General features: G+C 36.0%; 1 protein-coding gene across 2 annotated transcripts; it reads right to left on the reverse strand.

Annotated features, from left to right (window-relative positions):
• Positions 1-18,710: 18,710 nt before the first annotated feature.
• LOC145122013 (protein THYLAKOID ASSEMBLY 8-like, chloroplastic) lies at positions 18,711-20,536 on the reverse strand. 2 transcript variants are annotated; one of them, XM_079057690.1, is made up of 3 exons: positions 20,404-20,536; positions 19,296-19,757; positions 18,711-19,210 (listed from the first exon to the last, which is right to left on the reverse strand). In XM_079057690.1, exons 2-3 carry the CDS (start codon positions 19,731-19,733, stop codon positions 18,821-18,823), a joined length of 828 nt encoding a protein of 275 aa, XP_078913816.1. In that variant the 5' UTR covers positions 19,734-19,757; positions 20,404-20,536; the 3' UTR covers positions 18,711-18,820. The 2 variants fall into 2 exon arrangements, with proteins under 2 accessions (XP_078913816.1, XP_078913817.1); XM_079057691.1 differs by having other exon boundaries at positions 19,296-19,760; positions 20,404-20,511.
• Between the last annotated feature and the right edge of the window lie 5,005 nt (positions 20,537-25,541).

Raw genomic sequence — 25,541 nt, forward strand, 5'->3', positions numbered from 1 at the left:
TCTTACTTATAATAAATAATGTAAGTTTAAATCGACATAAACTCGTTTAATTTTAATGAAGTTCCCGTAAATTCCAATATTCATTAATACTTTATGTGAGTTTATTAAAGCCCTTTTTTGTAAAAGTAGTGTTCGTTCCAGAAAATCCAATATTTTCCTTAATGTGTAAATGTAGTCTTAAAACCCAAAGACCGAAATGTACAAGTAGTGTTCGTTCCTTATAGTAAAACAATGCAAGTTTAAATCGACATAAACTCGTTTGATTTTAGTGAAATCCCCGTAAATTCTATGTTTGTTAATACCACATGTGAGTTATTATAACCATGCTATGACCTAGTTGGCCTGAAACGACGTTCTTCAGGCGTCGGAAATGTTATGACATTTGTCACCCCAGACCTGTCGGTCTAGCTGTTGCATGCAGCTAAGGTGTGGGTTTGTCAGACCCAATATAGATCTATACACAAGTATCACGCTCTCCCTTGAGGAGACTCTGGTTATAATACAGGACTTATTTGTAAATTGAATCGAATGTCTCACAGAAGTCATTAACGAATTTACGTGTAGTGTAATGAAAACTTGGTACCGTATGGCCGTACCTTTCTTAATGAAAATATCATTTGTATAAATGTACCCTTTTTAAATGTATGTGTTATGTAATGTTTCATAAAGTCATTAACGGAATTACGTGTTATGAAAACTTGGTACCGTATGGCCGTACCTTGCTTAATGAAAATATCCTTTGTATAAATGTACCATTTTTAAATGTATGTATTATGTAATGTATCATAAACTATACCTATTATAGTTTATCAACCAATGGTAGTACGTAGTAATGTATGCAAACTATATTCAAAATAGTTTATTAAATGTTTGAATGTATCGGTTGTACTTTGATTATAATCACTTGTTATTCTTTATATTTTATATGTCCAAATCCATTGTAAACTGATGTGTGTCTAAATATTAAGATAAAATGTCATATATTGCAATAACATATAATCACATAAAGATATACACCTTGCTCAACATGTTACAAGGTGAAATGAAATTGACAGCAACTTTTTGTTGTATACAGTTTCTGTTACTGTTCTTAGAAAATTTATAGAAAAATCATCAAAGCTCTAAATCCAAATCCGCAAATTCTGAGAGTTTGTAATATGAGTCTAGTTTGTTCTTAAATTTTATCATGATTTTTAGTGATCTCTAACAGAGGTGAAAATGTTCATAATCACAGACTGGTCCGGGTTTGCCTTTGAAATGATAGGCAGTTTTGTAAAAATCACCATAAATTGTAGAAACATCATATGGAGATGTGCAAGTAGCCATTTTAAAGCTAAGAGTTTGAACTACTTGCACCTGGAACAATTTTGAAAACTAAAATATTTAAGTTGACCAAAACAGTCCGTAATCGAAGTTCATCTTTTCTTATGTAATCTGATAGAAAAAGTTTAATTGTGTTCTTGATGATTTTACTTGTATTCCCCCCTTAAAACTTAAGAAAAACATGTAAATTTAGGGGTATGAACTCACCTTATGTGATTTCAGTAGATGAAAGTGAGATAGAGGAAGTGTTCAACCCAAGAACACTAAGAAGATGTCTTGATGATTCGAGAATCTAACACCGAATAAGATGGAATTCATGTAAGATATCAATGATTTGAGTAGAATGGAGTTTAATAATTATGTGAATGATGAAGATACTTACTAATTGAAGAAAGAAATCCCTGGAGAAAGCCTTGAAGTTCTTGAAGTTGAGAGAAAAGATGAGAGAATTTTGGAGAGTGTTCTTGGTTGCTAAGTGTAGAATGAAAGGGCTTTTAAGGAGAATGAGGAGAGAGGATCAATCCTCCAGCTCTTAGAACGTGGGAAGAGCTGGAGATTGGGTGTAAAGGTCCACTAAGGTGACAAGGAGTAGTGGGAAAGAGTGGCTGATCATAGAGTGAGGTGGTGGTGGCTTGCTTTTGTCATAAAATAAGGAAAAGCAAATATTCCCTCAATAATTAGTCCAACCACCAATTCTTTTAATACATTTTTATAAAAACCCTGGAGTTTATATATTTTGGAGCCTTAGTTTATAAAATAAAGTTTTGGGTGAAAATCTCACGTTAAAATAATGAAAAACGGAGTTAAAACGAAGTCGTAGTCGAAAAACCGGTAAAAAGGGGCCGTCTGCGAGACCTCTCGCATGGGCTGTCTGAGAGGCTTCTCATTCGAGGCTTCTGTCCTGAGAGGCTTCTAATGAGAGGCTTCGGTCCTGAGAGGCTTCTCATGAGAGTTTTCGCTTCTAATAGGAGGGTTTTGGTTCCTTAAGGTTATTTTACCCGTTTTTACCCCGTTTCAAGTGGTTTTTGACCCGGTTAAGGGTCGGGATGGCCCGAATGATTACAAAAAGTTAAAGTAACTTTTGAGAGAGATTTGGGAGAGATTTCAAATAGAAAGAGATAGAGTGAAAACAATTTAGAGAGGTTTCGTTTGTGATTAATTTGAGTGTCCGGCTTCACAACGCAAGGTTCGTAAACCCCGTTAAACCGTGTTTTAGTGTCGTACACACTCCCGATGAGTGTGCAATAATTTTTTTATCGTTTTGGTTCAATGTTTACTGCATTTGAGACTTAGGAAATTCAACACACGAACTTTCCAAATAATGTTTCTCTCATTAAAATATTGCATTGTACAGTAATTACATAGTGTAAACCCTAATATACAAGGGTTAATTGAGTCGATTGGTTTTGACTTGTTGACTTTGTTTGACTTTGACTTGACTCAATTTTGACGGTTGTCACATCATCCCCCCGTTAGAAGGAATTTCGTCCCGAAATTTGCATTTGACTGGGACATCAAGAGTTTGGGAAAAGATGTGGGTATTTTTGTTTCATTTGATCTTCGCGTTCCCAGGTGAACTCAGGCCCTCGTTTAGCGTTCCAACGGACCTTCACGATGGGAATACGACTTTGTTTCGTTCGTTTGATTTCCCGATCCATGATTTTGACTGGTTCCTCCACGAAGTGGAGATTTTTGTTAACTTCGATTTCGTCGAGTGGTATTACGAGTGTCTCACCAGACAAACACTTCTTTAGGTTCGACACGTGAAATGTGGGATGTACTTTGTCGAGTTCCTGAGGTAATCGAAGTTTGTATGCTACTGGCCCAATCCTACCAAGGATTTCGAATGGCCCGATGTACCTTGGATTTAGTTTCCCGCGTTTTCCGAATCGTATCATTCCTTTCCAAGGGGAAACGTTTAGTAGTACACGATCACCCACCTGGAATTCCAAGGGTTTGCGTTGTTTGTCTGCGTAACTCTTTTGCCGATCTCGAGACTCTTTTCCCTTATGATTTCAGGGCCAGTGAGGGTGCTATTAGAGACTTGTCCTCTAGCTAGCTGTGTATCCCCCACCTCAGCCCAACACAGGGGTGATCTGCATTTGCGACCGTAAAGAGCTTCGAATGGAGCGACTTTGATGCTAGTATGATAGCTGTTATTGTAGGAGAATTCGATAAGCGGTAGATGGGTATCCCATGCTTTACCGAAGTCTATCACACAAGCTCTTAACATGTCTTCCAACGTTTGAATGGTTCGTTCGCTCTGTCCGTCGGTTTGTGGGTGGTAGGCCGTACTCATGTCAAGCCTAGTTCCCAAGGATTTTTGTAGAGACTGCCAAAACCGTGAGGTAAATCTACTATCTCTATCGGAGATAATGGATATCGGCACACCATGGAGTCGTACAATCTCTTTGATGTACGTTCTAGTCAGCTTCTCCATCTTGTCGGTTTCTTTTATCGGTAGGAAGTGTGCTGATTTGGTCAATCTGTCTACGATTACCCATATGGTGTCAAGCCCGCCCGATGTCTTAGGCAGCTTGGTTATGAAGTCCATGGTTATTCGTTCCCACTTCCACTCAGGTATATCCGGCTGTTGTAATAGCCCGGATGGTTTCTGGTATTCGATTTTGACCTTGGCGCAAGTCAGGCACTTGCTCACATAGGTAGCAATCTCAGCTTTCATGTTCGGCCACCAGTATAATTTCTTGAGGTCCAGATACATCTTATCCGACCCGGGATGGATGGAGTATCGAGTCTTGTGTGCTTCATTCATGACGACGTCTCGGAGTCCACCGAACTTCGGTGTCCAAATCCGGTTCATGATATAACGTGCTCCATCATCCTTGACTTCTAAGTTTTTATCCATTCCCCTTAATGTCTCTCCTGCCACCTTTTCTGGTTTCAAAGCTTCCAGTTGAGCTTCCTTGATTTGTATGGTCAGGTGGGAATGGATTGTCATTGTTAAGGATTTTACTCGGCGGCCCGAGTACTCCTTCCTGCTTAGAGCATCGGCCACTACATTGGCCTTGCCCGGATGATAACGAATTTCGCACTCGTAGTCATTCAGCAACTCTACCCATCTCCTTTGTCGCATGTTGAGCTCTTTCTGATTGAGGATATGCTGAAGACTTTTGTGATCAGTGAAGATAGTGCATTTCGTGCCGTAGAGGTAGTGTCTCCAGATCTTCAAAGCGAATACTACTGCTCCTAATTCCAGGTCGTGCGTAGTATAATTAACCTCGTGCGTCTTAAGCTGTCTTGATGCATACGCGATAACCTTCCCTCTCTGCATGAGCACACATCCGAGGCCTTGATTCGAAGCATCACAGTACACTACGAAGTCTTCGGTTCCCTCTGGGAGAAACAAGATCGGTGCTCTGCATAGGGCTTGTTTTAACATTTGGAAAGCAGCTTCTTGTTTCCAAGTATATGACCGTTTGTAAAAGTTTCACACATACTAATTTAGTCGGGACATAATTAATATATTTATGTTTTAAAAAGATCTTTATCGGTTACTTCATTAGTTGCAAAGTGCATACCAGTCATATGTGATTAAGATATAATAGTCCTTCGAATAGATGACCCTAACTCCAAGACCACAACCAAACAAGGACAGGAAGTGAAACAAAGATACATAAATTCTAAGTCTATAGCATCTTAGTTACATATGACCTTAGCGCATCCACTTAGCAGCTATTGATCTATAAATAAAGACCTATTTAATTCTCAGATAATTTATTATAGTACCACAAAATACTCCTATAGTATTTGTAAATGTTTAGTTTTGAGTTCTTAAAGTATCCTTTGTAGTGTGTTATTAGGTTTGTTAGATTTGTTGCCCATCCTGACCATCCCCCGGTATATGCAAGTCAATTCCCGGACAAATATAGTTGATCAGGCTATATCCTTCCCAGACTTAATCCACATATACTAAGGCATACTCAAAATGTTCAACTCTTCTTCTTTTGCTTTATGTTTTCGCTAGTTATGATACCATGCGAGCATGTAATGTATGTATGTATACTTTAATCAAGAAAATCATTTATTTTCTAAAAGTATATTTATTTGAAAAATGCACAAATCAGAGACTATTAGTCCCAATTGTGTTTATAGTTTGTATATCTTATGTGGTTTGATATACTTAATTCACTATAAACTGTGCTCTGATACCAATCTGTCACACCCCCAAACCAAGGATGGCGGAAACGTCCGGGGGTGGAGGACTTCATGTATAGTATCATAACAACAATTGTAATAGTAATTCAAGCAAACACAACCAACATATATATAATTGAAAAAGTTACATTATTGTATGAATTACATGTTTACGAATCAATTACAATATGTTGACAAAATATGAAATAGTAGACGCCTTAGCGTCCCATCCTCAAAAGCACTTGGTTACCTGTTTAATGATTTCCTGAGAATACAAGTTGTTTGAAAAAGTGTCAACACAAAGGTTGGTGAGTTCATAAGCTTTTGTTTGGTATTATTAAAAGCCTTTCGTTTGTAAAAGTAGTATTTGTTTTAGAAAAATCCAATATTTTCCTTAAAATGTATATGTAGTCTTAAATCCAAAGACCGAAATGTATAAGTAACTTTTCTTACTTATAATAAATAATGTAAGTTTAAATCGACATAAACTCGTTTAATTTTAATGAAGTTCCCGTAAATTCCAATATTCATTAATACTTTATGTGAGTTTATTAAAGCCCTTTTTTGTAAAAGTAGTGTTCGTTCCAGAAAATCCAATATTTTCCTTAATGTGTAAATGTAGTCTTAAAACCCAAAGACCGAAATGTACAAGTAGTGTTCGTTCCTTATAGTAAAACAATGCAAGTTTAAATCGACATAAACTCGTTTGATTTTAGTGAAATCCCCGTAAATTCTATGTTTGTTAATACCACATGTGAGTTATTATAACCATGCTATGACCTAGTTGGCCTGAAACGACGTTCTTCAGGCGTCGGAAATGTTATGACATTTGTCACCCCAGACCTGTCGGTCTAGCTGTTGCATGCAGCTAAGGTGTGGGTTTGTCAGACCCAATATAGATCTATACACAAGTATCACGCTCTCCCTCGAGGAGACTCTGGTTATAATACAGGACTTATTTGTAAATTGAATCGAATGTCTCACAGAAGTCATTAACGAATTTACGTGTAGTGTAATGAAAACTTGGTACCGTATGGCCGTACCTTGCTTAATGAAAATATCCTTTGTATAAAGGTACCCTTTTTAAATGTATGTGTTATGTAATGTTTCATAAAGTCATTAACGGAATTACGTGTTATGAAAACTTGGTACCGTATGGCCGTACCTTGCTTAATGAAAATATCCTTTGTATAAATGTACCCTTTTTAAATGTATGTATTATGTAATGTATCATAAACTATACCTATTATAGTTTATCAACCAATGGTAGTACGTAGTAATGTATGCAAACTATATTCAAAATAGTTTATTAAATGTTTGAATGTATCGGTTGTACTTTGATTATAATCACTTGTTATTCTTTATATTTTATATGTCCAAATCCATTGTAAACTGATGTGTGTCTAAATATTAAGATAAAATGTCATATATTGCAATAACATATAATCACATAAAGATATACACCTTGCTCAACATGTTACAAGGTGAAATGAAATTGACAGCAACTTTTTGTTGTATACAGTTTCTGTTACTGTTCTTAGAAAATTTATAGAAAAATCATCAAAGCTCTAAATCCAAATCCGCAAATTCTGAGAGTTTGTAATATGAGTCTAGTTTGTTATTAAATTTTATCATGATTTTTAGTGATCTCTAACAGAGGTAAAAATGTTCATAATCACAGACTGGTTCGGGTTTGCCTTTGAAATGATAGGTAGTTTTGTAAAAATCACCATAAATTGTAGAAAAATCATATGGAGATGTGCAAGTAGCCATTGTAAAGCTAAGAGTTTGAACTACTTGCACCTGGAACAGTTTTGAAAACTAAAATATTTAAGTTGACCAAAACAGTCTGTGATCGAAGTTCATCTTTTCTTATGTAATCTGATAGAAAAAGTTTAATTGTGTTCTTGATGATTTTACTTGTATTCCCCCCTTAAAACTTAAGAAAAACATGTAAATGTAGGGGTATGAACTCACCTTATGTGATTTCAGTAGATGAAAGTGAGATAGAGGAAGTGTTCAACCCAAGAACACTAAGAAGATGTCTTGATGATTCGAGAATCTAACACCGAATAAGATGGAATTCGTGTAAGATATCAATGATTTGAGTAGAATGGAGTTTAATAATTATGTGAATGATGAAGATACTTACTAATTGAAGAAAGAAATCCCTGGAGAAAGCCTTGAAGTTCTTGAAGTTGAGAGAAAAGATGAGAGAATTTTGGAGAGTGTTCTTGGTTGCTAAGTGTAGAATGAAAGGGCTTTTAAGGAGAATGAGGAGAGAGGATCAATCCTCCAGCTCTTAGAACGTGGAAAGAGCTGGAGATTGGGTCTAAAGGTCCACTAAGGTGACAAGAAGTAGTGGGAAAGAGTGGCTGATCATAGAGTGAGGTGGTGGTGGCTTGCTTTTGTCATAAAATAAGGAAAAGCAAATATTCCCTCAATAATTAGTCCAACCACCAATTCTTTTAATACATTTTTATAAAAACCCTGGAGTTTATATATTTTGGGGCCTTAGTTTATAAAATAAAGTTTTGGGTGAAAATCTCACGTTAAAATAATGAAAAACGGAGTTAAAACGAAGTCGTAGTCGAAAAACCGGTAAAAAGGGGCCGTCTGCGAGACCTCTCGGATGGGCTGTCAGAGAGGCTTCTCATGCGAGGCTTCTGTCCTGAGAGGCTTCTAATGAGAGGCTTCGGTACTGAGAGGCTTCGGTCCTGAGAGGCATCGGTCCTGAGAGGCTTCTCGTGAGAGTTTTCGCTTCTAATAGGAGGGTTTTGGTTCCTTAAGGTTATTTTACCCGTTTTTACCCCGTTTCAAGTGGTTTTTGACCCGGTTAAGGGTCGGGATGGCCCGAATGATTACAAAAAGTTAAAGTAACTTTTGAGAGAGATTTGGGAGAGATTTCAAATAGAAAGAGATAGAGTGAAAACAATTTAGAGAGGTTTCGTTTGTGATTAATTTGAGTGTCCGGCTTCACAACGCAAGGTTCGTAAACCCCGTTAAACCGTGTTTTAGTGTCGTACACACTCCCGATGAGTGTGCAATAATTTTTTTATCGTTTTGGTTCAATGTTTACTGCATTTGAGACTTAGGAAATTCAACACACGAACTTTCCAAATAATGTTTCTCTCATTAAAATATTGCATTGTACAGTAATTACATAGTGTAAACCCTAATATACAAGGGTTAATTGAGTCGATTGGTTTTGACTTGTTGACTTTGTTTGACTTTGACTTGACTCAATTTTGACGGTTGTCACATCATCCCCCCGTTAGAAGGAATTTCGTCCCGAAATTTGCATTTGACTGGGACATCAAGAGTTTGGGAAAAGATGTGGGTATTTTTGTTTCATTTGATCTTCGCGTTCCCAGGTGAACTCAGGCCCTCGTTTAGCGTTCCAACGGACCTTCACGATGGGAATACGACTTTGTTTCGTTCGTTTGATTTCCCGATCCATGATTTTGACTGGTTCCTCCACGAAGTGGAGATTTTTGTTAACTTCGATTTCGTCGAGTGGTATTACGAGTGTCTCACCAGACAAACACTTCTTTAGGTTCGACACGTGAAATGTGGGATGTACTTTGTCGAGTTCCTGAGGTAATCGAAGTTTGTATGCTACTGGCCCAATCCTACCAAGGATTTCGAATGGCCCGATGTACCTTGGATTTAGTTTCCCACGTTTTCCGAATCGTATCATTCCTTTCCAAGGGGAAACGTTTAGTAGTACACGATCACCCACCTGGAATTCCAAGGGTTTGCGTTGTTTGTCTGCGTAACTCTTTTGCCGATCTCGAGACTCTTTTCCCTTATGATTTCAGGGCCAGTGAGGGTGCTATTAGAGACTTGTCCTCTAGCTAGCTGTGTATCCCCCACCTCAGCCCAACACAGGGGTGATCTGCATTTGCGACCGTAAAGAGCTTCGAATGGAGCGACTTTGATGCTAGTATGATAGCTGTTATTGTAGGAGAATTCGATAAGCGGTAGATGGGTATCCCATGCTTTACCGAAGTCTATCACACAAGCTCTTAACATGTCTTCCAACGTTTGAATGGTTCGTTCGCTCTGTCCGTCGGTTTGTGGGTGGTAGGCCGTACTCATGTCAAGCCTAGTTCCCAAGGATTTTTGTAGAGACTGCCAAAACCGTGAGGTAAATCTACTATCTCTATCGGAGATAATGGATATCGGCACACCATGGAGTCGTACAATCTCTTTGATGTACGTTCTAGTCAGCTTCTCCATCTTGTCGGTTTCTTTTATCGGTAGGAAGTGTGCTGATTTGGTCAATCTGTCTACGATTACCCATATGGTGTCAAGCCCGCCCGATGTCTTAGGCAGCTTGGTTATGAAGTCCATGGTTATTCGTTCCCACTTCCACTCAGGTATATCCGGCTGTTGTAATAGCCCGGATGGTTTCTGGTATTCGATTTTGACCTTGGCGCAAGTCAGGCACTTGCTCACATAGGTAGCAATCTCAGCTTTCATGTTCGGCCACCAGTATAATTTCTTGAGGTCCAGATACATCTTATCCGACCCGGGATGGATGGAGTATCGAGTCTTGTGTGCTTCATTCATGACGACGTCTTGGAGTCCACCGAACTTCGGTGTCCAAATCCGGTTCATGATATAACGTGCTCCATCATCCTTGACTTCTAAGTTTTTATCCATTCCCCTTAATGTCTCTCCTGCCACCTTTTCTGGTTTCAAAGCTTCCAGTTGAGCTTCCTTGATTTGTATGGTCAGGTGGGAATGGATTGTCATTGTTAAGGATTTTACTCGGCGGCCCGAGTACTCCTTCCTGCTTAGAGCATCGACCACTACATTGGCCTTGCCCGGATGATAACGAATTTCGCACTCGTAGTCATTCAGCAACTCTACCCATCTCCTTTGTCGCATGTTGATCTCTTTCTGATTGAGGATATGCTGAAGACTTTTGTGATCAGTGAAGATAGTGCATTTCGTGCCGTAGAGGTAGTGTCTCCAGATCTTCAAAGCGAATACTACTGCTCCTAATTCCAGGTCGTGCGTAGTATAATTAACCTCGTGCGTCTTAAGCTGTCTTGATGCATACGCGATAACCTTCCCTCTCTGCATGAGCACACATCCGAGGCCTTGATTCGAAGCATCACAGTACACTACGAAGTCTTCGGTTCCCTCTGGGAGAGACACGATCGGTGCTCTGCATAGGGCTTGTTTTAACATTTGGAAAGCAGCTTCTTGTTTCCAAGTATATGACCGTTTGTAAAAGTTTCACACATACTAATTTAGTCGGGACATAATTAATATATTTATGTTTTAAAAAGATCTTTATCGGTTACTTCATTAGTTGCAAAGTGCATACCAGTCATATGTGATTAAGATATAATAGTCCTTCGAATAGATGACCCTAACTCCAAGACCACAACCAAACAAGGACAGGAAGTGAAACAAAGATACATAAATTCTAAGTCTATAGCATCTTAGTTACATATGACCTTAGCGCATCCACTTAGCAGCTATTGATCTATAAATAAAGACCTATTTAATTCTCAGATAATTTATTATAGTACCACAAAATACTCCTATAGTATTTGTAAATGTTTAGTTTTGAGTTCTTAAAGTATCCTTTGTAGTGTGTTATTAGGTTTGTTAGATTTGTTGCCCATCCTGACCATCCCCCGGTATATGCAAGTCAATTCCCGGACAGATATAGTTGATCAGGCTATATCCTTCCCAGACTTAATCCACATATACTAAGGCATACTCAAAATGTTCAACTCTTCTTCTTTTGCTTTATGTTTTCGCTAGTTATGATACCATGCGAGCATGTAATGTATGTATGTATACTTTAATCAAGAAAATCATTTATTTTCTAAAAGTATATTTATTTGAAAAATGCACAAATCAGAGACTATTAGTCCCAATTGTGTTTATAGTTTGTATATCTTATGTGGTTTGATATACTTAATTCACTATAAACTGTGCTCTGATACCAATCTGTCACACCCCCAAACCAAGGATGGCGGAAACGTCCGGGGGTGGAGGACTTCATGTATAGTATCATAACAACAATTGTAATAGTAATTCAAGCAAACACAACCAACATATATATAATTGAAAAAGTTACATCATTGTATGAATTACATGTTTACGAATCAATTACAATATGTTGACAAAATATGAAATAGTAGACGCCTTAGCGTCCCATCCTCAAAAGCACTTGGTTACCTGTTTAATGATTTCCTGAGAATACAAGTTGTTTGAAAAAGTGTCAACACAAAGGTTGGTGAGTTCATAAGCTTTTGTTTGGTATTATTAAAAGCCTTTCGTTTGTAAAAGTAGTATTTGTTTTAGAAAAATCCAATATTTTCCTTAAAATGTATATGTAGTCTTAAATCCAAAAACCGAAATGTATAAGTAACTTTTCTTACTTATAATAAATAATGTAAGTTTAAATCGACATAAACTCGTTTAATTTTAATGAAGTTCCCGTAAATTCCAATATTCATTAATACTTTATGTGAGTTTATTAAAGCCCTTTTTTGTAAAAGTAGTGTTCGTTCCAGAAAATCCAATATTTTCCTTAATGTGTAAATGTAGTCTTAAAACCCAAAGACCGAAATGTACAAGTAGTGTTCGTTCCTTATAGTAAAACAATGCAAGTTTAAATCGACATAAACTCGTTTGATTTTAGTGAAATCCCCGTAAATTCTATGTTTGTTAATACCACATGTGAGTTATTATAACCATGCTATGACCTAGTTGGCCTGAAACGACGTTCTTCAGGCGTCGGAAATGTTATGACATTTGTCACCCCAGACCTGTCGGTCTAGCTGTTGCATGCAGTTAAGGTGTGGGTTTGTCAGACCCAATATAGATCTATACACAAGTATCACGCTCTCCCTCGAGGAGACTCTGGTTATAATACATGACTTATTTGTAAATTGAATCGAATGTCTCACAGAAGTCATTAACGAATTTACGTGTAGTGTAATGAAAACTTGGTACCGTATGGCCGTACCTTGCTTAATGAAAATATCCTTTGTATAAATGTACCCTTTTTAAATGTATGTGTTATGTAATGTTTCATAAAGTCATTAACGGAATTACGTGTTATGAAAACTTGGTACCGTATGGCCGTACCTTGCTTAATGAAAATATCCTTTGTATAAATGTACCCTTTTTAAATGTATGTATTATGTAATGTATCATAAACTATACCTATTATAGTTTATCAACCAAGGGTAGTACGTAGTAATGTATGCAAACTATATTCAAAATAGTTTATTAAATGTTTGAATGTATCGGTTGTACTTTGATTATAATCACTTGTTATTCTTTATATTTTATATGTCCAAATCCATTTGTAAACTGATGTGTGTCTAAATATTAAGATAAAATGTCATATATTGCAATAACATATAATCACATAAAGATATACACCTTGCTCAACATGTTACAAGGTGAAATGAAATTGACAGCAACTTTTTGTTGTATACAGTTTCTGTTACTGTTCTTAGAAAATTTATAGAAAAATCATCAAAGCTCTAAATCCAAATCCGCAAATTCTGAGAGTTTGTAATATGAGTCTAGTTTGTTATTAAATTTTATCATGATTTTTAGTGATCTCTAACAGAGGTGAAAATGTTCATAATCACAGACTGGTCCGGGTTTGCCTTTGAAATGATAGGCAGTTTTGTAAAAATCACCATAAATTGTAGAAAAATCATATAGAGATGTGAAAGTAGCCATTTTAAAGCTAAGAGTTTGAACTACTTGCACCTGGAACAGTTTTAAAAACTAAAATATTTAAGTTGACCAAAACAGTCCGTGATCGAAGTTCATCTTTTCTTATGTAATCTGATAGAAAAAGTTTAATTGTGTTCTTGATGATTTTACTTGTATTCCCCCCTTAAAACTTAAGAAAAACATGTAAATGTAGGGGTATGAACTCACCTTATGTGATTTCAGTAGATGAAAGTGAGATAGAGGAAGTGTTCAACCCAAGAACACTAAGAAGATGTCTTGATGATTCGAGAATCTAACACCGAATAAGATGGAATTCGTGTAAGATATCAATGATTTGAGTAGAATGGAGTTTAATAATTATGTGAATGATGAAGATACTTACTAATTGAAGAAAGAAATCCCTGGAGAAAGCCTTGAAGTTCTTGAAGTTGAGAGAAAAGATGAGAGAATTTTGGAGAGTGTTCTTGGTTGCTAAGTGTAGAATGAAAGGGCTTTTAAGGAGAATGAGGAGAGAGGATCAATCCTCCAGCTCTTAGAACGTGGGAAGAGCTGGAGATTGGGTGTAAAGGTCCACTAAGGTGACAAGGAGTAGTGAGAAAGAGTGGCTGATCATAGAGTGAGGTGGTGGTGGCTTGCTTTTGTCATAAAATAAGGAAAATCAAATATTCCCTCAATAATTAGTCCAACCACCAATTCTTTTAATACATTTTTATAAAAACCCTGGAGTTTATATATTTTGGGGCCTTAGTTTATAAAATAAAGTTTTGGGTGAAAATCTCACGTTAAAATAATGAAAAACGGAGTTAAAACGAAGTCGTAGTCGAAAAACCGGTAAAAAGGGGCCGTCTGCGAGACCTCTCGGATGGGCTGTCTGAGAGGCTTCTCATGCGAGGCTTCTGTCCTGAGAGGCTTCTAATGAGAGGCTTCGGTCCTGAGAGGCATCGGTCCTGAGAGGCTTCGGTCCTGAGAGGCTTCTCATGAGAGTTTTCGCTTCTAATAGGAGGGTTTTGGTTCCTTAAGGTTATTTTACCCGTTTTTACCCCGTTTCAAGTGGTTTTTGACCCGGTTAAGGGTCGGGATGGCCCGAATGATTACAAAAAGTTAAAGTAACTTTTGAGAGAGATTTGGGAGAGATTTCAAATAGAAAGAGATAGAGTGAAAACGATTTAGAGAGGTTTCGTTTGTGATTAATTTGAGTGTCTGGCTTCACAACGCAAGGTTCGTAAACCCCGTTAAACCGTGTTTTAGTGTCGTACACACTCCCGATGAGTGTGCAATAATTTTTTTATCGTTTTGGTTCAATGTTTACTGCATTTGAGACTTAGGAAATTCAACACACGAACTTTCCAAATAATGTTTCTCTCATTAAAATATTGCATTGTACAGTAATTACATAGTGTAAACCCTAATATACAAGGGTTAATTGAGTCGATTGGTTTTGACTTGTTGACTTTGTTTGACTTTGACTTGACTCAATTTTGACGGTTGTCACAGAAACACTAATTTTCAGGGGTTTGTACCCTATTTAAAGAACTTATGGCTCATTTGCATCCTCTTCCATCGTTCCTACAGCCAGAGAAACCCTAGTTTGAGCCTTGTACCTTCTTGAGAGAGAAAGAGAGCTTTTGAGAGTGATTTTTGGTGTGATTGTGAAGATTTTGGAGCTTGAAGAAGAAGGAGCAAAGAGGGAAGCAGTAGATCCGACATCTACCCTGTATTGGTGACCATATTGAGGTATAAAGCCACTATCTTGACCTTTAGTCGCTTAGATCTCTTTTCTTGGAAGTAAACGGTCACTTTTGGTGCCAAAAGGGTGTCACACTCGAATTTGGACTTGTCATAAGGATATGGTTCCAGATCTAGACATCTCTAGGTCTTCAATGACATAAAGTTGCTCACTTTATCCAGCTTAGGAACCTTAGTTTTGGTGTTTTAGCCTTGTGAGGCCTTACATGCACGTAAAGTTTGCAACTTTACATGGTAACTACACTAGGAGAAGTTGGATCTGAATTTTGAGACCTTGGATCCCACTGGAAAGGACTGAACACAAAAAGGACTGAAGGAACTCGTCGAGTCCCTTAATCGACTCGACGAGTCGGGTAGGGTTTACCCGTTTTCGAGATTCTAAATGAGGGCAATGAAGGATTAGAGTTTTTGGGTCTTTATGAGTTTTCAGTCTTTTGGACATTAAGGAACTCGACGAGTTACATAGGTAACTCGGTGAGTTGATGAGTTACTCAGATGACTCGACGAGCTGTTGGATGCACTCGACGAGTTGAGGTCAACATGGACTGTTGACTTTGATCGTTGACCTTGACTTTGACCAGGGTTGACTTTGAGGGCATTTATGGTATTTCGGGATTGTGACAAGTTAATCACATGATGATTATAGGCAGTTGAGTTGGAGCAGTACATTGGGACTTATTGGATCTTATCTTGTTAGTTCAGCATTCACGAGAGGTGAGTCTCCTCACCATACCAATGGGTCTAAGGCACCAAGGCCGACCCATTTTTTGATATGTGATACATTAGTTGATGTAGAGATATGTGATATGATAGTTAGCTATATGATAAGTGGTATGCTAGTGTTTATATGATACTTGCAGGGAAGACCATGGGGGGAGCCTATGGCCCTTGGATATAAGACCATGTGGGGGATCCCATGGCATGTCGGTTAAATACCATGGGGGAGCCCATGACAATTGTATGAAAGACCATGTGGGGGAGCCCATGGCATCCTTATATGTTTGTATGCATTGCTGTTGTGATATATGTAGCTTTTATAGCTAATATGATTATGTGGATTGTGTGGATTGTGTGGGGTATGCTCTGGGGAACTCACTAAGCATTAGCTTACAGTTTGTGGATTTGTTTCAGGTACATCTGAGCCTAAGGACAAGGGCAAGGCTTGATGACGCGGCATGCACTCTCTCTCAGGCGTTTTTATGGGACACTCTGATGATTTGAAATAATATTGTTATTGTTATGAATTTGAAAACAATTGTATTTGAGATTTTATGGTTTATGGAAAGTGTTTTGGCTAATTAAAAATAAAAATTTTCTTTTGAAAATTGGGTCGTTACACATTTAATTCTTTTGATTCTTTTATTTTGTTTATAAGCTAAGTTCTCAATACTTTTGTTTAGATGTAGTTGAACTTGTTTGATGATGTGTTGATTCATTGAAAGGATATTAGAAGTTATTCAATATATTATGTTTTCTTGATTAAAGATCTATAAGTGTTAATATTGATATTGTTATGTCTATGTAACTACTGTGTCTCATAATTTAGATTGACTTCGGAATTTGTTTCTTGTATCATACTATGGCTGATAATTAGACATCAAGACCCGACTAATTGAGGTGTGCAGTGGTGACTGAAGGAGGCGTCCCTAGGTTATACATAAGAATATTAATTTAATGTTTGTGATTTCACTATTGATTTAGCCAATTTGAGATTTTAGTCGTTGGCGCATGGGACCAATCATACTAATTAAGTCTTGCATAATACAAATTAACAGAATGGATCTAGGAAGATTATCCTTGCTGGTAGATGATTGATATAATTAAGGGATTCGAAACTATAAACAAAAGCATATTCTGTTATTAAAAGCATATTATTTATTATTATTATATTTGGTATTTACTGCTACAAGTTATTATTGTTATTTGGTTTGTTTGATAAATTCTCTTTAGTTTACTTTTAGTATTTGAATTCATTTACTATTGATACATCCATATTCCCCTAGAGTTCGACACTTGTTCTTACCGTTCCTATACTATTAACCGATCAGGTACACTGGCTGGTGGTAACTAGTCTAAGTTTCGTTAAATTTGCAAAATATAAATAAAAGACTTTCGTGTTTAAAATCAATCAAAAATTTTGATATTGTGGGTTAACTAGAAACTGGAAATTAAAAGAGAGACTATTCTAGTCATGTTTTACTAATTAAAGTGGTGACTTGTAATTAATCAAATTTAGAGTGTAGTGTAAGATTTGCATGTCTAGTGATTCTCTTACACATGTGTAAGAGATTCCCTTATGATTACATGCAAACTCATGATTGCATGCAACCACCTTTTCATGTTTTTAGGACATGGTAAAGGCTCTCTCTCTCTCTCTCTCTCTCTCTCTCTCTCTCTCTCTCTCTCTCTCTCTCTCTCTGAGTTTCTTGAAGATTAAAAGCGAAAGAGTTTTTGTCAAAGGTGTTAAATCATCTTTCTTAGGTGTAACTACATTAGAGCAGTTCTCCTTTGGGCTCTAACTCATCCAAGATAAGGAATAAATTCGCTCACACACATCATCTTTGAGAGGTATATTTTGAACCTTGTATGTGTAATATTTTATTGCTAGAAGTTCTTTGGAACAGGATCCTTGATGTGTTATGATGAACAAAATTTTTGTTTTGTTTAAGCTTTTGTTGCATGTATGAAAAATCATCATAACCCAACAATATATACATGGGGTGGATTAGATCGATTGCATGAATAAGAAACGTGTATAGAATGGTTGGATCTATTGGATGGATCGGTTTATTGATCGACTAGATACATGGGATGGACATATCAGTTGGATGGATGTCTATGATGATTGGATTAGGTGGATGGACCCGATTGGATTGATCTTGTGGATCAACCAATTGATTAGAAATATAAGATGGGACGATTAGATATATCAATTAGATAGCTTGGATGCATGGGTTGGTTGGATAGATAGAATAGATGGGTAAGATAAATGGATCGATTCATTGGGTTCATTGGATAGATGAGACTGATATATATGGATGGGTAGATTTGACAGATCAAATGGCTAGATTGATTTCATAAACTGATGGGTGGGTGGGGGAACGAGGAGGATTAACGAGATTGATGTATGGATTGATGTAATAAATTGGTGGATCGATCTATCAATCAATCGGTTAGATTAGAAACATCAGAAGGATGGATCAATAATATGGATAGGATAGATTTATTAAGAGTATGGATTACATATTTACATCAATAGATTAGCCTTCAGATGGATTGCATGGATGGATTATATATAATTATTAAACCGATTCGTTTGACTAGAATCTTCATTTCATAATCGTTTGACTAGGAACTTTGAAGTTTTGCCTTATGTTATGATGAGCAACCCTTATATGCAAGTCGCCCATAATCTAAGAAAACAATAGATTTTTGTGAGTGTTTCTTAAATGCATATTGTTTATCTAAACGCGGTTAAAATTCTCTCTTTAGCTCAATGAACTGTTACTTCTCAATTAATTGGAGAAATGGTCTATAGATGGAGCATAGTTTTAGAAAGTAGTAGGATCTTACTTTTTCCACAAGGGTCTAGAGACGATATCATATAAATATAAACCAAACATCTAATGTTCCATATATACACATAGATGTTTAGTGGTTATTAATTGGAGAGGAATATGCATATTTTTATTATTCCAAGAGTCATGAATATACTTTTCTATCACCCATAATAGCAACATACAAACATTCTCAACATGTAATAGCAACGTACTTAAACTTCTTTACTAATAATAGCAATATGTAATCAAACACATGTAAGCATTTTATAAATTTCAGGTTACATAATGCTATTATCCACATTGATACCTTAACGCAATCCAAATATCTCTTCTGGGGGATCATAAATACTCTGATCAGGAAAAATCTCCTCAAAGTCTTGTTTGACTTTATTTCTCAACAGAGGATGTGGGAGAAGCCCCTTGAGAAGGATTCTAAATGGCAACTCATCTGGTGGGTCCGGAGACTGTTTCATATCCTCATAGATGTTCATTGCATCTCCAGGAGATCCAAATCTCAAAAATCCACGAATCACTTCTGTGTATGTTTGAGAATCAGGGTATAAATTTTCCTTCTTCATGCTTTCCCATAGCTTCATGGCCTCATCCATCTTTTTAGATTTAGATAATGAGATTATCAAGTCTTTGTACAGATATACATCAGGCTGATACCAATCTTGCTTTTGAATCACCCAAAACATCTGAAAAAAATCCATAAATTATATTTGGAAAAACTAAATGTGATGGAATTGATTGATCAAGGGAGAGTGAGAAAAAGTGTAAAACCTTGACAGCTAGATCCACTTCCTCCTGGCGTTCAAGCTCATTAAGAACAGCAACCATGTCCATCTTTAAGAGCCTTGATACATGAGTTTTAACAAACTTGTCCAGTTTTTCTTCATCATCTTTGACTCTCTTTATCCCCAAAATAACAAAAAGAGCTTCTTTACCAATCATTTTCTTTCCTCTCCAAAGGGAACCTCTAGGCCTGCCATCATGGTAATGGCGAGGCCTCAAACATGTATGAAGCTGGTGTTGGCAATGGCAGATATTGTAAATAGTTTTGGTTGTGTGATTGACTGCTAATGGTGATGTAGGAGTAGGACAAGAAGAATAAGAAGAGATGAAGTGTTTCAATATGGGTATTCTCATTATGTCATGATGGAGAAATGAGGAGACAGATGACCTTAGTTTTGACCTCAATGGACCTCCAATGGCTGCCATTGCAATTGCTGAGAAAACCAACACCTGCTGTCCAAAAGGAAGTATTTGGGCATCACATCAAAAGGAAGTATGTAGACTCAATACAATTATTTTCACATAAGAAAATGAAACCACAGCAGAATTTCTGTTCTATCGATTCAAAAAATGTTATTTTCACATAAGTGTGTACGATCAAGAACTCCCTAAATCAGTATTTAACTATGACAAACTTGGAAGATTTACAAAAAGGGATACTTCTGGTAAGGGTAAACATCAGACTACTTTTTGTTATGTCAAATAATCCAATTATGCATATTAATCAATCAATCACGATCAAGAGCAAGAGCAAGAACAAAGTGAGAATTCGATCACTTCTCATTATCTCGTTGGTAAGTATGGAAGTGTGGTTCAGATCCATTCAGAACCAAAAAAGACTCGATTTTTTACAACAAAAAAGCATCCCGAAATCACATCCACTATAAATCAAGTTCGACTAATAAAACTATTGAAGAGAAAGAAAGGGGTTTTTTTTCAGATTCTGATATCATGATATCAGAGGGGTCACATTAGCGATTGAAGAAAAAAACCCTCCAGCGATGTCACGGTAGCTCTGTTTGGGGTCGACTTCAGAGGGGGTTGTTTGGTTCGAATGTATAAAATGCGATGAGAGAGAGAGAGAGAGAGAGATTACCTGCGATGAAGCTCGTTGAACGACCCTGTGACGATGTGGAGAAGACGCAATGGAGAGGTTGTCTCTGAACGAGAATGAGATGATATCTAGGTTTACCAGATGAAGCGTATGGTAATATTTAGTGAGGGCAAATTCGTAATCTGCTTTCCATTACGATGGTTTTTGGAAAAGTATTTCATTTAGGAATGAACTTTCATTAGATGGTTTTTGGAAAATATTTCATTTAAGAATGAACTTTTTTTCATTTGAAGGAAAAATATTTTATTTAGGATTTCTTTTCTTTCCCGATCAAACACACGAATTCAAAGGAATTGGAATCCTTTTTCCTTGAATTCTATTCCATTCCTATCAAACAAACACCATCCATTAGGTTCAGTCATAAAAATTTCCTTGAATTCTATTTCATTCCTATTTTTTATGATATGGATGGTGTAGTATGATTTCAAATTCTTGTATGATCGGTCCATGACCCTTCAAAATTGACATTCCTGCTCTTTTTAAATTATTTTATCAATTTTTAATAAATTTTATTTTCTTTAAAAGAAAAAAAACTGCATAAAAAGTCTTTGATCTGTGATTTTCTTTGGATTTACTTTAAAAAAGTTTCAACTTGTTCTAAAACATGATATTCTTTTTAGATTTCGTCATGTTAAACTTAATTATTTTGGATTTGGTATGTATTAAAACTTAAAATGATTAATTTATCCATAATCTAACTTCTAATTTTAATATATGAAAATTCTTTAGATTTCGTCATGTTAAACTTAATTTTTTTGGATTTGGTATGTATTAAACTTAAAATGATTAATTTATCCATAATCTAACTTCTAAAAAACTAGGGATGATCCCCACCCTCATCCACACATATATATATATATATATATATATATATATATATATATATATATATATATATATATATATATATATATATATATATATATATAAAAAGTAAGAAAATTGTATATGTGTTTTTTTAAAGTATTTTTTTTTGTTCAATTGTTTGATTATTCATATATTCATTAGAATGTTATTATTCAATTATAAATTTATGTATGTGTATTTTTTTTTAGTAATTTTAATTTTAGTTTTACCATGTGAGTATTCATTTATTCATTATTGAATAATGACATAAAGTTGTACATACAAAATTCATTGCAGAATAATAATTTAAAATTAGTGTTTTTACGTTTTCATACTATTTATAGTTTTTATTTGAACTATCTCTCTCTCTCTCTCTCTCTCTCTCTATATATATATATATATATATATATATATATATATATATATATATATATATATTTACGGTTAAGATTAAATGTAAATTGTAATTATAATGTGAATATATGACCAAATTATATCCATCAGATTAAAAGAATGGAGGGTTAGGATCAGCAATGGCATTATTGAAACTAAATGGGAAAAAAATTAATTATTTTCTATATTGAAACCATCAGAAGGGTAAACTAGATATTTTGATGATAAACAAATTAGGAATGTAGGATTTTAAGGATATATGTTTGACTGATTTTTCTTATCACGTTTTAATCTATTTCAATTTCAATTCTAATATGATTTTAATTAATTTCAATTGCACAAAGCATTCTTATAGAAACGTAGTGTTTTAAAGAAAATGTAATGCTTTTAAAGAATATGCAACATTCAATTTTAATTTGAGTTTAATCGATTTCTTTTACACAGTGAAATTTATTTGGCATATAACTCTTTAAGAATATATGAATATATTATGAAATATTTTTAAAGAATATATAACACTTTTTTACACAGTACTCAAAAAATTTACATCAATTACAAAAATTACATTATTTGAGAATAAAATATATAACTTGTATAAGAAATTTCAACCGAAGACAATTTACAATTTGTTAGGGCGTGTCAGACCCAACAAATAATAGGGGTACGATATACTCCAAAAGAATCCCACTATATTGCACTAAAAGGTAGTACAAGGCAAGCAGGGTCGATCCACAGAGACACGGGATAATTAGTCTATACCTCTTTGCGCAAGGTACTATGGTCACCAACAGTAAAGAGGGGGGGTTTGAGTGTAATGATGTAGCAAATCAATTTAAAACACGAGTAAACAACTAAACCAATGAATTAAGTTCAGATTTTGTAAGGACTCCAACTCCATGTATGACAATCTAGCAACGTGAATCAAAGATGACACGACATTTGTTTCATTCTATCTAAGTTGGTACTTGAAAGTGTTAACAAGCTCTAACACTTTCCATTCACCACATTAATCAATCAAAACAAGCTCTTTGATTAATCCTAACCTTACTAACCTAATCTAAACAATCTCTTAGAAGTAGATTAAAAGATTGCATTAAGCTTATTGTGAATGTTCCCAACAACACCCAATACTCCTCACAAGCTCGGGAGCGTAAGAATGTGTGAAAAGATTTACACTAAATTCATTCATAAGAAATCAATTTAATGGTTGTTACTTAGTTCAATTCACAAAACAATTATGGATTTTGAAAAATGAATAACTTGAATGACCTAACCCTAATTCAAATGGCCAATAAGAATCATTATTAGAATCAAACATTCGATTGAAGTAAAATCAGTTTCACTAGATAGAAATTAAACACAAACATCAGGTCATATGATTTGATTCACAACCAAAAAGTCAAAACATGAAATTGGAGAAACTAGGGTTCTAGCCACACATGGCTAGAACAAGATCACAAGTCTAAAAGATGAAATTAAGTGTAATTACAACTTACAAAAACGAGAATTAATGTTTCCAAATGATTAACGGACAAACCCTTGCAAAAACCTTCGAATTCTCCTCTCCAATGGTGCTCTGATATGTTGTGTGTGTGTAAAAATGGCCCTCAACCCGTAATATGAAAGATAGGAAAAACTGCCAAAAGTTGGTTTTTGGGTCGAACACGGCCCGTGTTAAAATAGGCTAAACTGACACGGGTCGTGTTCAGCAGCCAACACGCCCCGTGTTGATTTGCACTAAACTGACACGCCCCGTGTTCAGCATGGTCAATAGCTCCCATTTTGGTCAAACACGCCCCGTGCCCATTTTTCAGTGTAAATTCAACACGCCCCGTGTACCTCTCTGACTCCAATTCCAAACTTGATTTTTCCAACTTTTTCGTTCTTCGCCCGATCATCCCGAAATCTTCACCAATGCTTCCCGGCACTTCCCAAAGCGCGTTCCAACCTCCGGGTTACCTGAAAAAGACATAAAAGTGTGCAAATAAGGTTGTTGTAGAGACTAACATGAATATGATGAAATGCAAGAAAAAGGAAGAACAATTGTGCTAAATAGATGCATGAAATGGGACTAAAAGGTGTGCAAAAAGGTGCACAAATAGCACCTAACAAATCTCCTCAAGCTTAGACCTTTCTTGTCCTCAAGAAAGAACAAGAATCGGACAAACAGGACGATTTCTAGATGGCAAAGAGAAACATAGAAAAAATGTGGACAGAAAGATCCTAAAAGCTAAGAATGAATGCATACGATGAAAACCATGAAAATGAAACATATGTACAAAAGATACTTAAGGAACAAAAATTGAACCAACGAAAGATTTAAGAACACAAGTAATCTTTTTATTTATTTTTATAAATATGGACATATACGATCAAACCTTACATCAATGGGGCTCCAATCATTAATACCTAGGCGACCATCCTGCTTCCTTCCACATATCACAGACTCCCAAGGTGAGGAAGACCCGAAACGGTGTAATCCAATAATCCAACCCTAGTTTTATTAAAACTTTATACCTTACGAAACTTTATGGGCGAAAATAACATAGTTCGGATCTCATGTCCTTAAGACTAGATGGCCAAGAATCAGAATCGACGCATCCTTAAGAACACGTCATGGCGAATCAGCTTTCGCTGAAAACAGTGAGCCCACCCGAAGGGGCCCAACTCCTATGCTTTCACTTTTTCGAGAGCCACAAGTATCATATCACACAGTTCTTCATTCGCCAGATTTGACTTTGAATTGGCTTTTGATTTGATTGAACTTTGATTTGTACTTCGTTTTGAATTTGGATTCTTCAATCTTCATTTTTGGAATTTCTTGAGATTTCTTCGTTTTGGAACTTGAAATTCTGATTTGGGTACTAGATATGACAATTGTACCCTTCCTTCTTTCTTGACTGTGTGGATCTGATACTTAAGCTCTCTGTTACCGCGAGGGTAACGCGTGTCAAAAAATAGGTCCGTGTTCTGTGGGTTCAGAGTTGTCGATAAGGATTCTTTTTAAACATTCAGAAGCAAATCATCCTAAAGCTGTTATTACCGCCCAAAAAACGTTTCAATATAATTTATTTTTATTATCTAAGGCTAGGGTCTCGAATTACGGTGTTTGGGTCCCCTAGTTATGACAGCTGATTCTACACTTCCGATAACTATCCGGTCGCCTCGGGTATTTTGTTTTTTTCATTTGATTTCTCATTTTCCCACTTCATGGAGTTATTGTATGTAAAGATTGTATTCATCTCGTATTAAATTTTTTTTTTTGGAAACAATGAATGAAAATGGGATGCAAAAACTAGAATTTTTTTTTTGGGTTTTATAGATTTTAAAATGCAGAATGCAAGAAAAAGAAAATAAGAAGGCTAACATTTTTTTGAGTTTTTTTTTTATGAATGAATATGAACATGAAATGCATGGATAAACCTAATGTACAACTCTACCCCTCCCCAAGCTTAAAGATAAGCATCATCCCCGATGCTCGGAGAGGGTGGAACAACCTAATCACCGGAAGGTGGTGCGGGATGGTAGTCGGGTCGGGTAAGGTCCAAAACAGTCATAAGTGCACACAAATTGAAATTTTAAGCAAAATGTGGACGATTAAAGATATGGAAAGAATTTACCGAATCGTTCTTAGAGTCTAACAATTGTGGTGAGAACCTTCTCTTCATCTTCCCCAAGCTATTCGTGAAATATTTTTGGAGCCCGAGAGTCATTTTCTAGGCAAAAACAAGTTTATAACCATTTGGGACATTAAAATTTTGAAATTTACCAAAGACTAAAAAGTTTTAAAAGAAAGGACAAAAATACCCCCGGGTTGCCTCCCGGTTAGCCGCCCTTTTTTAAAGTCGTTGGCTCGACATAACCCCTGAATATGCATCAAT

This window comes from Lactuca virosa, chromosome 6 (assembly GCF_052849685.1).
Source record: "Lactuca virosa cultivar CGN04683 chromosome 6, Lactuca_virosa_CGN04683_v6, whole genome shotgun sequence".
In the NCBI taxonomy this organism is placed as follows: Eukaryota; Viridiplantae; Streptophyta; class Magnoliopsida; order Asterales; family Asteraceae; genus Lactuca; species Lactuca virosa.

Bases quoted from the DNA above. Each gene is read 5' to 3' on its own strand.
- LOC145122013 (XM_079057690.1), bottom strand. From the start codon at position 19,733: ATGGCAGCCATTGGAGGTCCATTGAGGTCAAAACTAAGGTCATCTGTC. The intron at 19,211-19,295 runs GTTTTACACTTT...GATTTTTTTCAG, and splicing joins AAGTGGATCTAGCTGTCAAG to ATGTTTTGGGTGATTCAAAA.